This window comes from Balaenoptera ricei, chromosome 7 (assembly GCF_028023285.1).
Source record: "Balaenoptera ricei isolate mBalRic1 chromosome 7, mBalRic1.hap2, whole genome shotgun sequence".
NCBI classification, from domain to species: domain Eukaryota; kingdom Metazoa; phylum Chordata; class Mammalia; order Artiodactyla; family Balaenopteridae; genus Balaenoptera; species Balaenoptera ricei.
The window spans coordinates 62,099,289-62,114,985 of record NC_082645.1 but is presented as its reverse complement, the minus strand read 5'-3'; the positions used below and the strand labels follow the sequence as shown (position 1 = coordinate 62,114,985).

Genomic DNA, 15,697 nt, shown 5'->3' with positions numbered 1-15,697 from the left:
TCCTGATACCTAATAATATTGAGTACCTTTTCATACTTCTGTGGGCCATTTTGGTGGGTATTACTTCCCCTTCTCCTGAGCTTTATAAACAGTAGATTTCTAAGAATAACTAGGTACCATGTAGGACACTAATGCAGCATGGTAAAAAAATATTTTGCTATTATCTACACTAAGATATAGAGGAAGATACAAACTTGACTGCCTAGTACTGAAGACCTGTTTTTAAGGTGTCTGTATTAAATTGATAATGCAAGTTGGCAAAGAGGAATTATTTAAGATTTACTAGATGGGTGAAATTTATGATTAAGATTCTAAAATACCCCAGATGTGTATGAGCAAGAAAAATGATTGAAAATTGGGTATAACACTTGTTGGGCAAATAATTTATTGTCTTTAATGAGCACTTTGTGGTCCTGTCCATATGAACTGACTTTCTTTTGTTTTCAGTAAGTGATGCTAGAAAATTAAGTATCCATTTGAGATAAAATCAAATTTTTAAAATCTTCTCTATATGTATTATTTGCAGATAGAAGGAGCATAGAGAAGTGTAGAGGGCAGAGTTTTCCAGGTAGATTATTACCTAGACTGGAAGTTCCTCCTTAAGGAAGGGTTTGTTCATTTAGTCAGATTGTATTTTCTGAGCACTTTTGAGTGAAGCATTTATTATCTAAAGGGATGTATGAGCCAGTAAGTAGAATTAATTCTACCATAAGCATGTATAAGGGAGATGACATTTGAACTAATCTTGAAGGATAAGTAGAGGTTAGTTACGTGAAAAAGGAAAAGAGCTAGAAAACAGTCCAGGCAAGAGAGGCACATACTTACGGGTGTGACATTGAGAAAGGACATGGGTTCTGACAGTGATGAGAATTTCAGTATTTTAATACTGAAGTTGGAAGAGCAGTTGTGGCCAGATTGAGAAGGTTCTTGAGTACCAAGTTAACAAGTTAGTACTTAATACTGTAGAAAATAGAGAATTAGTGCAGGTAATGAATCAGGAAAGTGATGCCATTAGATTTTGTATTTAGGAGAAGATTCTGGAAGCTCTGTAGAAGTTGGATTGGCAGAAGAGAGAGATGAGAGGCTGGGAATGAACTGACAGGACTCACCTGAAATTGATGGTTTGAGCAATTAGGTGGCTTGTAATTATCAATAAAGGGGGATGCAGGAGAAGGTTTGGTGAGTGGACAAGATGTGTTCAATTTGGACATGTTATGTTCTATGTGCCTTTGTTTTATTGGAATTCAGTAAGAAAGAGAACTAAGTTATAAGTATCCATGGCCATGACACACTCTTTAAAGATATTTTGTAGGTTCCAATAAGAGAATTAGCAATAGGAGTAGGAATGACCTGTAATATCATTATCCCCTCAGTCAGGTTGTATTTCATTCTTGCCCTCTCCCATCAGTTGCTTTATTTGTTCTCTACGATTTCTTTAAATCTTCTCTCTCTCTAGACTTCTTTATCTGCTCTTAACATTATTCTGTCGTCCTTTTTCCTTGCTGTCTTGTCACAAATGTAAGATGAGTAGCTTTAAAAACATCTGACAAAATTCCTCATTTTATGGACTTAAAAATTTATCCATCTCTGGATATGTGATATCCATATGCTGTGTCTTTTATTTAACTTGTAAAAAAGCTAATATACTATGCAGTATTTGTGCATATATTTAAATGTCTTGTCGTAATGATGCAGGTGGACACCTGATTATAAAGGAACAGAGGTCAGTACTCATTTATGTTGTGTGTTTGGATGAATTTTATACATATCTAATTCTTCATCCTTTCACTGAGGAAATAGAAACCATTTCCCCTTAATTTCTAGGCATCAAATTCTCTCTGCCTCTGGGGTCTAGCACAGTTCATGGCACATAGTAGCTAATCACTTATTGAATGAATGAATGTGCCTGTATCTTTTCTTCCCTCATGTAACAGAGGCAGAGGTGGCTGTGCTCCAGCAGTTAAGCCTGTAAGTGCTGTGGATCATCATCCCCTCCTGACTTCTTAGGGACTTTATTCTTGTGTTTTCAGTCTCTCCCTCTGTAGTGGATCTTTCTCATGAACGCTTACACATGTTCAAGTCTTCCCTGTCTTCAAACATAGAACAAAACACTTCCTCCCCCAGACTCTCTTTTTCGGTCCCCTTTAGCCTGTAGTGTCATGTTTCTGTCTCCCTCTCAAGCCAGGCATTTTAAAAAAACGTATCTGTACTTGTTATTAAACACTTTTTCACTTCTTGCCCATTTTCTTAGTTTCTTTCTTGATTTTTCTGCAGTATTTGATGTTGACCACTTTTCCTTTCTTTAATGTAGCACATTTTTCTGGGTATGCCTTTCCTTCACAGGTTCATCCTCTTCTGCCTGTTCCTTAAATGTCTGCATTCCTCATAGGCTACTTTCTCTTCTCATTCTACTCATAGTCCTTGAATGATCTAACCTACTGCTTTGGATGCACTCCATCTCTGTAGATCCAGCTTTTTTACTGTTTTGTCTCACAAGCTGTTCAGACTCCATGACCAACAACCTTGAATTCATTAACTGTCCTTCTTTACCTCCACCTAAACCTTCTCCAGTGTTTCCTATTGCAGTGAATGGCACCACCATCTACCCTGTTGCCCAGGCCAGAGTGCCCTGTCTTCTCATTTCCCCCCTTGATTCTTAGTTGTAGTTTTTCTGATAAAATAAATTAATTTTAAACTGTTTGAGGCATTTTTCTTGGTTGTACATTCTAGTTTTCATTAGTATAAATTCAGGAGCTATTAGGGCACATTTGATTTTTTTAGGCTATTTTTGGCTCCAATTATTAGTGATTGGTATAAATCTAAAATAAATTTCCATTAAGGTTTTTAGTTTACATAAATCAAAATAAAAATGTGTAGGAATTTATGTTTTATCAAAGATGATTATATTCAGTGTTTGTTGTAAATCATGTATTGTGGGGTTTTTTGTTTTCATTTTTATTTTTGTTTTTTTTTGTTGGGGGATAGTTGCTTTACAATGTTGTGTTAGTTTCTGCTGTACAATGAAGTGAATCAGCTATATGTATACATATATCCCCTCCCTCTTAGACCTCCCCCCCCCAATCCTGCCCATCTAGGTCACCACAGAGCACCGAGCTGAGCTCCCTGCGCTATACAGCGGTTCCCACTAGCTATCTGTTTTACACATGGTAGTGTGTATGTATATGTCAGTCCCGATCTCCCAGTTCATCCCACCGTCCCTTACCACTCACTCACCGTGTCCACACGTTCGTTCTCTACGTCTGCATCTCTATTCCTGCCCTGCAAATAGGTCATCAGTACCATTTTTCTAGATTCCACATATATGTGTTAATATACAGTATTTGTGTTTCTCTTTCTGACTTACTTCACTCTGTATGACAGACTCTAGGTCCATCCACGCCTCTACAAATGACCCAATTTTGTTCCTTTTTATGGCTGAGTAATATTCCATTGTATATATGTGCCGCATCTTCTTTATCCATTCGTCTGTCGATGGGCATTTAGGTTGCTTCCATGCCGTGACTATTGTAAATAGTGCTGCAGTGAACATTGGGGTGCATGTGACTTTTTGAATTATGGTTTTCTCTGGGTATATGCCCAGTAGTGGGATTGCTGGGTCATATGGTAGTTCTATTTTTAGTTTTTTAAGGAACCTCCATACTGTTCTCCATAGTGCTGTATCAGTTTACATTCCCACCAAACAGTGCAAGAGAGTTCCCTTTTCTCCACACCCTCTCCAGCATTTATTGTTTGTAGATTTTTTGATGATGGCCATTCTGACCAGTTTTGATCTGCATTTCTCTAATAATTAGTATGTTGAGCATCTTTTCTTGTGCCTCTTGGCCATCTGTATGTCTTTGGAGAAATGTCTATTTAGGTTTTCTGCCCATTTTTTGATTGGGTTGTTTGTTTTTTTGATATTGAGCTGTATGAGCTGTTTGTATATTGTGGAGACTAATCCCTTGTCAGTTGCTTCATTTGCAAAACATTTTCTCCCATTCTGAGGGGTGTCTTTTCGTCTCGTTTATGGTTTTCCTTGCTGTGCAAAAGCTTTTAAGTTTCATTAGGTCCCATTTGTTTATTTCTGTTTTTATTTTCAGTACTCTAGGAGATGGGCCAAAGAAGATCTTGCTGTGATTTATGTCAGAGAGTGTTTTTCCTGTGTTTTCCTCTAAGAGTTTTATAGTGTCTGGTCTTATATTTAGGTCTTTAATCCATTTTGAGTTTATTTTTGTGTATGGTGTTAGGGCGTGTTCTAATTTCATTCTTTTACATGTAGCTGTCCTGTTTTCCCAGTGCCACTTATTGAAGAGACTGTCTTTTCTCCATTGTATATTCTTGCCTTCTTTGTCATAGATGAGTTGACCATAGGTGTGTGGGTTTATCTCTGGGCTTTCTATCTTGTTCCATTGATCTATATTTCTGTTTTTGTGCCCGTACCATACTGTCTTGATTACTGTACCTTTGTAGTATAGTCTGAAGTCAGGAAGCCTGATTCCTCCAGCTCCGTTTTTCTTTCTCAAGATTGTTTTGGCTATTCGGGGTCTTTTGTGTTGCCATACAAATTGTAAAAATATGGAATGCTTCATGAATTTGTGTGTCATCCTTGCACAGGGGCTATGCTAATTTTCTCTCTATTCTTCCAATTTTAGTATATGTGCTGCCAAAGCTAGCACTCATGTATTGTTTTCTTTTTTTTTTTTTTTTAAATTAGTTTTCTGAGTTGAAAGAACCTCTTAGTTTCACATAGGAAATGATGTTATATCATTATCGATATAAAGAAAGATGTTTGGCTATGCTGACAGAGTGATGTAACTTCCTGCCATATCCACTCTTCCTCACCATTGCATGCTCATTTTGTTTCCCAGTCTGGTTTATAATAAAACTCATTGAAAATAGAAACTCTCTCATAACTTATGCACCTCCTTCCACAATGATTGTGGTTGTGGCCATTATAGATTTTTAGTAAGGATTGACTTTAAAACTTAAGTTTATGAGTAATAATTTCATTGTACCTACAGATAGGCATAATTTCATTCCCATAGGACCTACATTTTGCATTCCCATAGTACCTACAAATATGCGTAATTGATAACAGGCTGTAAAAAAGACGTTTAAGGCATTAGAATTTGTTCTATTCTGAGTTGACCATTGATTTATTGACTATTTGAACAATTATAACTGAAGTTTCAGATTGTTTTATGACTCAGCTTGCTCAAAGGAAATTGGCTTTCTTAATGAATTTTAAAAAGCAAGCTCTCATGGTGGCTTTATTCTCTCTTTGGCTTAATCTCTGATATTTAGAATAAAATAGATTGTTTTAAAAGAATAATCCACAACAAGGAGCAATGATTATGTTCCACAAACAGATGATTTTTTACTTTTACATAGTATTTATTCATTTTACCTTAGAGAGAGGCTCAGATCTCATGCTATCTTTTTGGGCCAGTGGGCTGCTTCTCATCTGTATTTGTTTTCTTCTTTAGATATTAGGATCAAGGAAGAAGAACCTGATCCTGAAGAGTGGCAGCTCAGTGGTGATTCTACATTGAATACTAATGATCTAACACACTTAAGAGTACAGGTGGTAGATGAAGAAGGGGACCAACAACATCAAGAAGGAAAAAGACTTCGAAGGGTAGCTTGCACCTGTCCCAACTGTAAAGAAGGTGGTGGGAGGTATGCACACATGAAACATACTTTTCTTTTTAGACTGTTAATATCATCACCCTAATTTTTGAAATGCTGCATGCCATGTCACTTAACTAAGGGAAATTATTCATTACATGATCATCTTGTGTGTTTGTCTGTATGAGTGTGGCAGAAAAAGAGAACAAAATATGTGAAATCAAATTTTCAGTTCTAAATGCCTTTTTAAAAAAAAATAAAATTACTTAGTTTACTTTAAAAAAAAAAAAAAAGTATAGTAAGATGCCATTTAACAGGCCCATATTGGATATTAGTCTGTTTGCAAACCAGCAGTGGATTTGCCTAAATACTGATTTAAAAGTTGATTCTTCTGTACAGTAGAAACTAACACAACATTGTAAAGCAACTATACTCCAATAAAAATAAATTTTTAAAAAAAGTTGATTCTTAGCCTGAGAATAGCAGTTATGTAATATAAAATAAGTTCAGAAATTGTTAATAAAGCATAAGTATTTTCCATTTTCAACAGAAATGAATAATAAGCCTTAATAATGGAATTTTTTAAAAAGTGGAACTGTAATATTTCCATTCAGTGTTTTTAAAAATAAACATTAAGAAATAATAACATGACAGGAATAAACTCAAAACAGATCAGTAATTATATTAAATGTGATGGATTAAGCTTAATAATTGAGAGATTGACTCTCAGATCATATTTAAAAGACATAAAGTCCAGCCTTATATTGAGTATAAGGAACATCTCAAATTGGTGCAGGAATGTTGAAAATAAAGGGATAGAAAAGATTTATTAGGCAAATGTTAACAAAAAGGAAACTTGGACATGGTAAAATTAAGGTGAAAATATCAAATGGATAGATAGGGATATATTTCTTAATAATATGAAGTTTTCACCAAGAAGATTTAATAGCCGTGGTACCTTTTCCCCACAACTTTGAAATATATAGAGCAAAAACTGATAGAACTCTAAAGACATTATAACCATATCCTCTAGTCATAGTGAAAGACCTTAATATACCTCTCTCAGAAAGGAACTATTTAAATAGACCAGAAAAAAAAAAAACAACAACCCTGTTAATACAGTTAATAAACTTGATCTAGTAGAGCCTCTCTGCCTTTGAGTTGAATTGTACATTGGCCAGCCCATTCACAATGATAGTAATGACTAGTAACTCTTAATACTGAGAGCCTACTGTGTTCTAGATGGTCTTGTAAGTGAGGCATGGAGAGGTTGAATGATTCTTTACAGCATACACAGCTGGGATTTGGACCCAGTTTCTCACCAAGGCCTTAACCACTGCACTGTACTGCCTCCCAGGTGAATTTGCTTCTTCTGCATCTGATCCTTAGGCATTTGTATTTCCTACTGGTGATTATTCACTTGTTTGAAGTTTTACTTATTCTTTGAAATGTTTTGGTCAATTTAAATAAGTTAGTGTGGAATTCTGATTAGACAACTTTTCTGAAATGTACTCTCATTTTTACGGGAACTTTCAAGATAAATTGTTCATGAAAGTCAAATCTAACTGAGGGTCAAGGCCTTGCCTGTGTTTTGCTTATTCTTTTCTTTAAATTGAAAATCTTTTAAAATTATTTTTATTAAATTAATACATGCTCATAAAAATTCAGAAATATAGAGGAGTTTTAAAAGAATACCAAACTTCTACCCTACTTCAAGATGACTATTGTAACATTTTTGTATATATCCTTCCAGACTTTACTCTCACTGTTTTACGTGTCTGTTTTTCTTTTGAAAATTTTTGTGATCATATTTCCAAGTGTACATAGAGTTTGTATCAATTTTTAATGACTGTAGTATTCTATTGTATGGATGTGTAAGAATTTAACAACTTTTTTGGGAGTTTATTGTTGAAATTCTAATTCTTACACATATATCTTTGCACATCTGATTATTTCATCAGTATAAGTTGGCAGTGGTGGAATTGTTTTATCAAAGGGAATTGTCTGCTAGAAAGATTGTATCAATTTTTACTCCATCAGTGGTGTATGAGAGTATCTGTTTTCCCACACCCTTGCCAACAATGGATTTTATAATTTTTAAAAACCTTTTAAAGTCTGAGAGATGAAAAGTAATACCTCACTATTGTTTTATTCAGTATATTTTTGTTACTTTATTAGATTGAACATTTTTTGTTGTGTTATTTTACCATTTCAGAATTTCTTTTGTGAATTATTTCTTTGTCTTTTGTGAATCTGTTAATTTGTCTGTCATATGTGCACATATTTTTTTCCAGTTTTACATTGTCTTTCAACTTTGTCAGTGGTTTGCAAAATGCATTTATTTACACAAGTAAAGAAAGTTCTCACTTAAAGTTTGCAAACATTTTTTTAAGCAGAAAATTTTTAGTTGAGATCCATTATTGTCATGCTATTAAAAGTCTTCCTTAAACTGAGGATTATAAAAATACTCATATTTTTCCAGAACTTTTGTGAGTTCATTTTTAATAACTTATTCTAACAATTAAAATTGAAGTTCTTAAGAAAAAAAACTATTGTTTCTTAGAGCTCATTTGAACAAAATTCAACTAACATGTTCATGATAGGCACAATTGTATCATTGACAGTTGCTGCATCTAATTAATAGAAGCATAACATATAGTAAATCCTGTTCTGCAGAGGTGAGGTAGGTGGCACTTTAAACATTTTAGAATATTAGCCTTTCTTTCCACAACAGTATTCTTTTAAAAAAATAATAGTATGTATAAAGTGGCATCTTTAGAGAACTAAATTTTATTCTTTTACCTTTTTGAGCAAGGTGTAAAATATAATTAAATATTTAAAAACTGTATTCATTTGGGCATTTAGCCAATATTTATTAAGCAGAACCAGACTTCAGAAACTTTATACTCTAGTGGAAGAGACAATTTTATAAAGTAAAATAAATTCTAAAGACGTTATTTTTATATAGGTTTTGTGTGGTTTAGACAACCTCAATCCATTTTTTAAAAAATTAAGTTAATTTGTAAAATCTGTTTTCTTCCCTGTTAGCCTTTCAGTTTGTGTTCCGTTTCTCCTGTCCCAAGCAAAAGACTCGATTTACTTAACTTTTCTTAATTCCTCTACTCAGAATTTAGCTTTATTTATTGTGTCACTCTGTCTTTGCATTATTAAAATTTTGGGAGCAAGTTTAAGCAGTCAAGAAAATGAACTTAAAATTGTTAGTTTTTTAAGATCATGCGATAGGTATTAGAGGTGTAACTATATAAATCAAGAGGAAAACTTACGGTAATCTTTTACTACTTGAAGTTTGTTGATAAATTCACTTCAGTTCTCTTCCTTCACATCGCATGCCATAAATCCGTATCTGGCATATCTAGATCTTATCTTGAGTAAAAATTTTTTTTTTAAATAAAAACTTGGACCTCGGTATTGGACTTTTTCCCTTATATTGTATATTTTTGTGTGCCCTGTCTCCATTTTTTTTTCTTAGTTGCCTGTCCCATTTTCAGACAACGAGTATGTCTTGTTTCCTTATAATTCAATTGATGAAAACATCTTTCCCTGGATTTTTGGTTCTTTGGGAACTCATATTTCTTGCTGTAATTTGTTATAGTCTTGTGCTTTGTTCGTGCTCTCAAAGCTAAATTTTGCTAAGTTAGTAAAATAGCACTTTTGAATTTATAAAAGCACATTGATTCACCTGAGTGGTAGGATTAGAAGAGAGGCAAGTTATGAGTGTAGAGTGAACTGAATTGGGTTCTCTGTGAAATTGCTATGGTGAACACAATATGTAAAATCGGTTTGTACACCAATAGCCACAGACATTGCTCTTTTTCTTAGGGCCATTTAAGAATAAAACAAATTTAAAAAGCTAAATTAAAGGGAAATATTATTGGCTTTGGTTAAGACTTTGGCATTGCAGGTGAGCCAGCAAAACCTGTTTCACTCAACTCAGCTCTTTGAAGAGAGTTGTAGAAATTGGGGGTGGACTGGAGCAGAAACTAGAATTGTGTTAGATTATGACATCCTTGCCCTTGAGACAACAGCATGACTCCTCCTTGTCTTTACTTATGCTATTCCTCTGCCTGGAATGCCTTCCCTCCTTTCTATCTAAATCCTACCCACCTCCTCCACGAAGCCTTCTCTAACTACTGGAGCCCACATTGATGTCTCCCTGTTCAGAACACCTATGGCATCTAACAGCCAGCACTGCACCGTTTAGCACTGTTTGTCCTATGGCAATTTCACATGCTACTGAGTGTGAGTACATTAAAATATAAATGTGGGGAAATATGCATTTTTCCAGTAAAATTTGAAAAACAATAGGTATATTATATACAGGAGGATTTGCAGGCTTATGGAAGGTTTAACAGGCTATACCTAGACTGTGAGATTGTGGGAGGAGGGGAAGTTGGGGGGGTCTTAAATGTACCTTTTTGTAATCTCAGAGAAACTGCAAAGTTTATATAATATGATTTTGACAGTTGATGAGTCTAAAGTGTCATGTTTTTTTATAAACTCATTTGTTTTTATTCAGTAACTAGCCTTTTTTTTTTTTTGAGGTTGAGTAAACATTTTCTATAGTGTTTAATATGATTTGAATATCAGTTCTGGAATCAAAAAAGTTTTCTTCTTGCTTAGGCTAAGATACCTGTGTTCACCCATCTAATAAGCACGTATCTTCTAAACCCTGTTCTTGGTATCAAATACTGAAATGTAACAGATGTCAAATTTTGCAATGTGGAGAAACTGCATTTTATTATCTCTCTGATTTATAATTTTGGGTATCTTTGCATGGTTAATAAGGGAATTTTAACTGTGAAGATAATTTTAATTTATTTCATGTAGTTCTAGGGATCTAAGACAACAGCTTTGTCTAGATTTTTTTCTCTGATTTTCTCCAAGTCAGTGTATATTCAGGATGCGGCCATACAAATATGGGAATAAATAATGCTTATATCATCTTAATTTAAAGTCTTCTTAAGGTGCCTTAATTGTACCTATGATTAGTTATGCATTTATTGTTGGTTTATTAGTTTTTAAATTAGCTGACATCATGACTCTGAATAGACCATTTAGTTTCCGGTACAACTAATTTAATTGGATTGGGCCTATGCATAGAATTTGGGAATGGTTCTGACCGAATAATAAATAACTTTACTATATATTCTTTATGTATAAAATGTTCTTTTAAATTATATATTTCTTGAGCATATTTACATTTGGACAACACTCACATTAGTTGTGGAGTAAAATGAATATGTAAAACTTACTAATTTTTCTTTAAATTAATTTTAAATGGTCTTGGTTTCTGATTGACCTCACGGTGATAATGTCTTCTATTTGAAATTCAACATGGGGAGTATGATATGAGTGATAATGTCCATTTGAATATTTTCATATAAGTATATATTATTCTGTGTGTGTTTTTTAGAGGTACCAATCTTGGGAAAAAGAAGCAACACATTTGTCATATACCAGGATGTGGTAAAGTCTATGGGAAGACCTCACATCTGAGAGCTCATCTGCGTTGGCATTCTGGGGAGCGCCCTTTTATTTGTAACTGGATGTTCTGTGGTAAAAGATTTACTCGAAGTGATGAATTACAGAGGCACAGAAGAACACATACAGGTTACTAATATTTACTTTTAACAGACAAAAGTTAATTGTAAGGCTACATACTACCTTGAATTTTTTTTTTTTAAGCGTACCTTACTGAACTGAATCTTTTAAAATAAGACCAATTACATCAAATTTCTATCTTCAGTAACACCAATGTCAAAACACTAATTCCAAACAAGCCAGTATGGCTTATCTTACAAAATAATGTTTTATTTTATGCAAACTTTGGTTAGCTTTTGTTTTCATATTATTCAGTGTCTTAAGCCACATTTATCTTATCATTGTTAATTATGTTAATGTTTTAAATTAGTTGTCTGCTTTTACTCTTGATCATTATCTTCTTCCTCCTCCTTAACACTGTAATAAAGAATAATTCCTTTTCCTCTGATAAATTCAGGCATTTCACCCTTTCTCTTGTTTTAATATGTGTGAGGTAAGCAAAAGATATTTCACTGAGGAATAACCAAGGCAGTGTTGATGTGAAGTCTCTTTCATTTAATTGTTTTAACACATAGTGTCATGTGGTTGTTACATGAAATGGACCTAGGAATGACCCAAATTGAATTCTAACTTAACATAACATATACAGATAGTTTTCTTCTACTGCCATGTAATGATCAAGGTGTTCATCAGTCTATGCTCAATACTGAAGAATTGAAAAATATATAATGCATTTACAGAGTTTAGAGAGCTTAGAAGAAAGAACTATGGTGAAATGGTGGACAATATGGATTTTGAAGTCTCTTAGATCTAAATATATAAAATAACCCATGAAGTATGTAGTATTATGTTACATGCTCTACTTGTTTTAATTTTTGTCTCATCAGGTAGGTAGACAGATGAGCTTATTAACCTGTTTGAAACTGCAACAGACAATATAAGAAAGTAGATAAAGTGTGCTTGGAGGCAGAGATCATTATTGCCGGGATAGTAAGGTATTTTTGAGCATTGGGCTGGGGTAGACCTTAAGATGGCCCTATAATAGAATTTTCCTCAGTGGAATTTGATCAGCAGGATATAAAAAGAAATAATGTAAAAGGGAAAAAAGGTCTATGATCAAATAAGTGTAGGAAACACTGTGTTAAAGAGGGTTACTATACAAGTACCTTCAAGGAATGCCTCTTAGGACCTTTAATAGAATGTTAATGAGCACTGTACTTCTCCAAGTCAGGGGAGGTAGTGGCAACCTCTCATTGTGCCATTTTGCCGTGGAGTATGTCTCAGGACTAATGTTCCAAGAGAAGCTTTGGGAAATACCTTCCCAGAAGAATAGAATATTATATGAATAGAAGAAGTGAGAGATCATTTGTCACGAGTGAAGATGAGATTTTATTTAACACATTTCTGTTACGTAGGATTGAACCACATTATAGAAGTCACTGGAAGTTAGGTAATGGAGAGTCTAAACTGTTTAGTTATCTGCAGGTTACTCTTGCATTCCCATACCACTTAGTACAGTGGTGAAGTTTTGTACTGTAATAAAATTTGGTATTTAAGGAAGATTCGTCTGGCATTGATTTGTTGGATTGAAAAGGGAGAGACTAGCGTGCCATTGTAACATAGTTCAGGCATGAGGTCTGATGAGGACCTACTGAGAGGAGAGGTGCTGGAACAAGAGATAAGAAAGACATTTTGAAGAAAATAAATTAAGAAAATATTGGATTTGCTGATTGAGTTCTCCCTAGATTCCTTGTAGGTTGGCCTTTTGCCTTATCTTCTACTAATTGTCTTACATAGTAGGTCTTCAAAATAATAGAAGTTCTGTCTGTCTTTTGTGTTTAAAAAAAGTATTTTATTTATGCCGGGAAATAAATTTAGGCATCATGGAGTCTTATTAACTTTTAACGTCATGATGTATTAGGCTTGCTCTTGATTATTCCAGCTGAAATCAGGTCAGCTGGTCAATCTCCATTATTCTTGGGACTACTCAGTCTTTATTAGACTTCAAGCTTGTGTCTTGGCTTTAATCTAGAAGTACTCTGTGTAGTTACTTGAATTCACATTTAAGAGTTGAAGGTTGAGTATCAGGGATCTGACATGTTAATAATACTTTAAATATAGCTTAAAACAGTGTATTTTTCTTTAGAGAAGTATGCTACAGATAGTCATTTTTAAGCTGGTATCTTGTAACAGATGTTTCAAAACTATTAGCATAGTTGAGGTATTAAATTCTTATCTGAATATCAGTGTATAATTTAATAAGTTTGAAGATTGCTTTTCATCCAGAAATAAAGGTAACAGATTTATTTTGAGGGAAAATATTCTATGAGAGAAATCTTGCAGGGACAGCTCATGAAACTAATATAGTTCTAATTGAACTCTGCTCCCTGTCCCTAACTGTCAGTGTTGGCTTATTTTCTTTCTCAGGGAATGATGAGTCTATTAATGTTAAATTTAAAAGACTAAGTAACTTAATTTCTTCAACAGGTGAGAAGAAATTTGTTTGTCCAGAATGTTCAAAACGCTTTATGAGAAGTGATCACCTTGCCAAACATATTAAAACACATCAGAATAAAAAAGGTATTCATTCTAGCAGTACAGTGCTGGCATCTGTGGAAGCTGCACGAGATGATACTTTGATTACTGCAGGAGGAACAACACTTATCCTTGCAAATATTCAACAAGGTTCTGTTTCAGGGATAGGAACTGTTAATACTTCCACCACCAGCAATCAAGATATCCTTACCAACACTGAAATACCTTTACAGCTTGTCACAGTTTCTGGAAATGAGACAATGGAGTAAATATTACACAAATACTTATTCATTGTGGTTATTTTTATACAGTAGTGAGAAGAACATTGTTCCTAAGTTCTTAGATATCTTTTTATTGATGTGCAAAAATTTTTGGATTGACAGTAACTTGGTTATACATGACACTGAAATGCCTTACTTTGTATGATATTCCATAGTATATTAAAAATGGTAAAATTGCATGGGTTTTGTAGGTACTTTTGGAATCTAGAAGAAATGAAATTTTACCAAGTTATATAAAGAGAAAATTGAATTTAACAATGCGAATGGTAGTCTAACCAAATGCATCAATCCTGTGTGGTTTAGTGTAAAAATGAGAACATGTTGGTATTTATCTATTGTAAGATAAAAAAAAAAGTTGGTGGGTGAAAGAAATCATGTTATGATAAAAAAAATTTTTGTAATTTTCTTGATGACTGGAATTTTTATTATGCATAACTGACAAATCAAGTTTCCAAGCAAATGTTACATAGTGTAGGCTTTACTTAGCTTATCAATTTGTCATTTTGAAGCTAATTATTTTAATTAGGTTAACTATGTACAATATTTTAAGCATTACTCTTGTAAGATTTTGAAAACTACATTTTAACATGGAACTCTAGGGATAGTCACCTTTTAAATCCTGTTGAAAAGCCATGTTTAAGATTTAATTTGCCAAAATAATGTCTTGTTAATATTCTTTCAATAATGAAGTTGGGCAATATAACCAATGTTTAAAAAAGTTTAAAATGTATAGGTTGAGGCATTTGGGTGGTAAGAAAATGTTATAGTGAATTATCCCTTTTCTTGAGTATTGGAGGACCAAAAAAATAAGGTGTTATTGCGTCTTAGCAGTGATTTTTTTTTTTTTTTTTTAATCCAATTTTGTTTCCAAAAACCACATGTCTGCCAGGGCCTTAAAAGCCATCATGTAAATTACCAGTAAAGTATAACATATGCAAACATAACAAAATCACTTCCATAGTGACGATACTCCAACCATATGGATATTAGTCATAGAGAACTAGAGGTTTTATGATATTTTTTTAAGTGTTTTTTTTTGTTTGTTTTATTTTTGGTCTAGGTAGTCAGTCTGCACTTAAATATCAACCATTTTCCTTTTTTGCTTTTTCCCTTAAAATTTATATGTATCCAGTACATTTAATTGAGAAATGTATGTTTTTTATTATGCTGTATTTTCTTTTTATTTTTTAATTATTGTTTATATTTTCAATTATTAAAAAATGTACAAAATAAAGTTTCATTGCTGGTCTTGTAAGAGCTATACAATTTTCCAAAATGTATACCTATAACTGCAGCAGTTCACTTATTTCAAAAATTTGGGATTCTGTTCATTTGTTATTCTTAAGACCACCTCAAATTTAAAGGCTACCTTATTGTACGTTTAAAGTGTATTATAACAGTGTGGTAGTTAATAAAACACTATTTTTTTTTCTTTTGAGTTTGTTGTATTCCTATGCATTTAAAATAATTGCAGTGGTATGGGGTAAGAAAATCAGTGTGGTTTATTTTTCTTAGCATTTTATTTGCAGATTCTTGATTTCAGATGCTGAGATTATTGTAAACAGGTATATTTACTTTAAAAGGGAAGAGTAGAGACTCTAGCAGATTACTGTTTTTTTGGCCTAAAAATGAATTTATTAAATAGAACTTTTGAAAAAAATCTTTTAGCCCACATTGATTCATTAGAATTT

General features: G+C 33.4%; 1 protein-coding gene and 1 non-coding gene across 2 annotated transcripts in view; one reads left to right on the top strand and one right to left on the bottom strand.

Annotated features, from left to right (window-relative positions):
- The window catches only part of SP3 (Sp3 transcription factor), a 62,946-nt gene extending 47,526 nt beyond the window's left edge, over window positions 1-15,420 (top strand). The window contains exons 5-7 of the mRNA XM_059928117.1: window positions 5,487-5,679; window positions 11,063-11,259; window positions 13,678-15,420. Of these exons, the coding sequence (XP_059784100.1) occupies window positions 5,487-5,679; window positions 11,063-11,259; window positions 13,678-13,994 (707 nt within the window). The 3' untranslated portion in view covers window positions 13,995-15,420. The remainder of the gene's footprint in view (window positions 1-5,486; window positions 5,680-11,062; window positions 11,260-13,677) is intronic.
- LOC132369429 (U6 spliceosomal RNA) lies at window positions 4,570-4,676 on the bottom strand. The gene has a single exon (XR_009504404.1). It is a non-coding gene; the product is annotated as a U6 spliceosomal RNA (small nuclear RNA).
- Window positions 15,421-15,697: the final 277 nt, after the last annotated feature.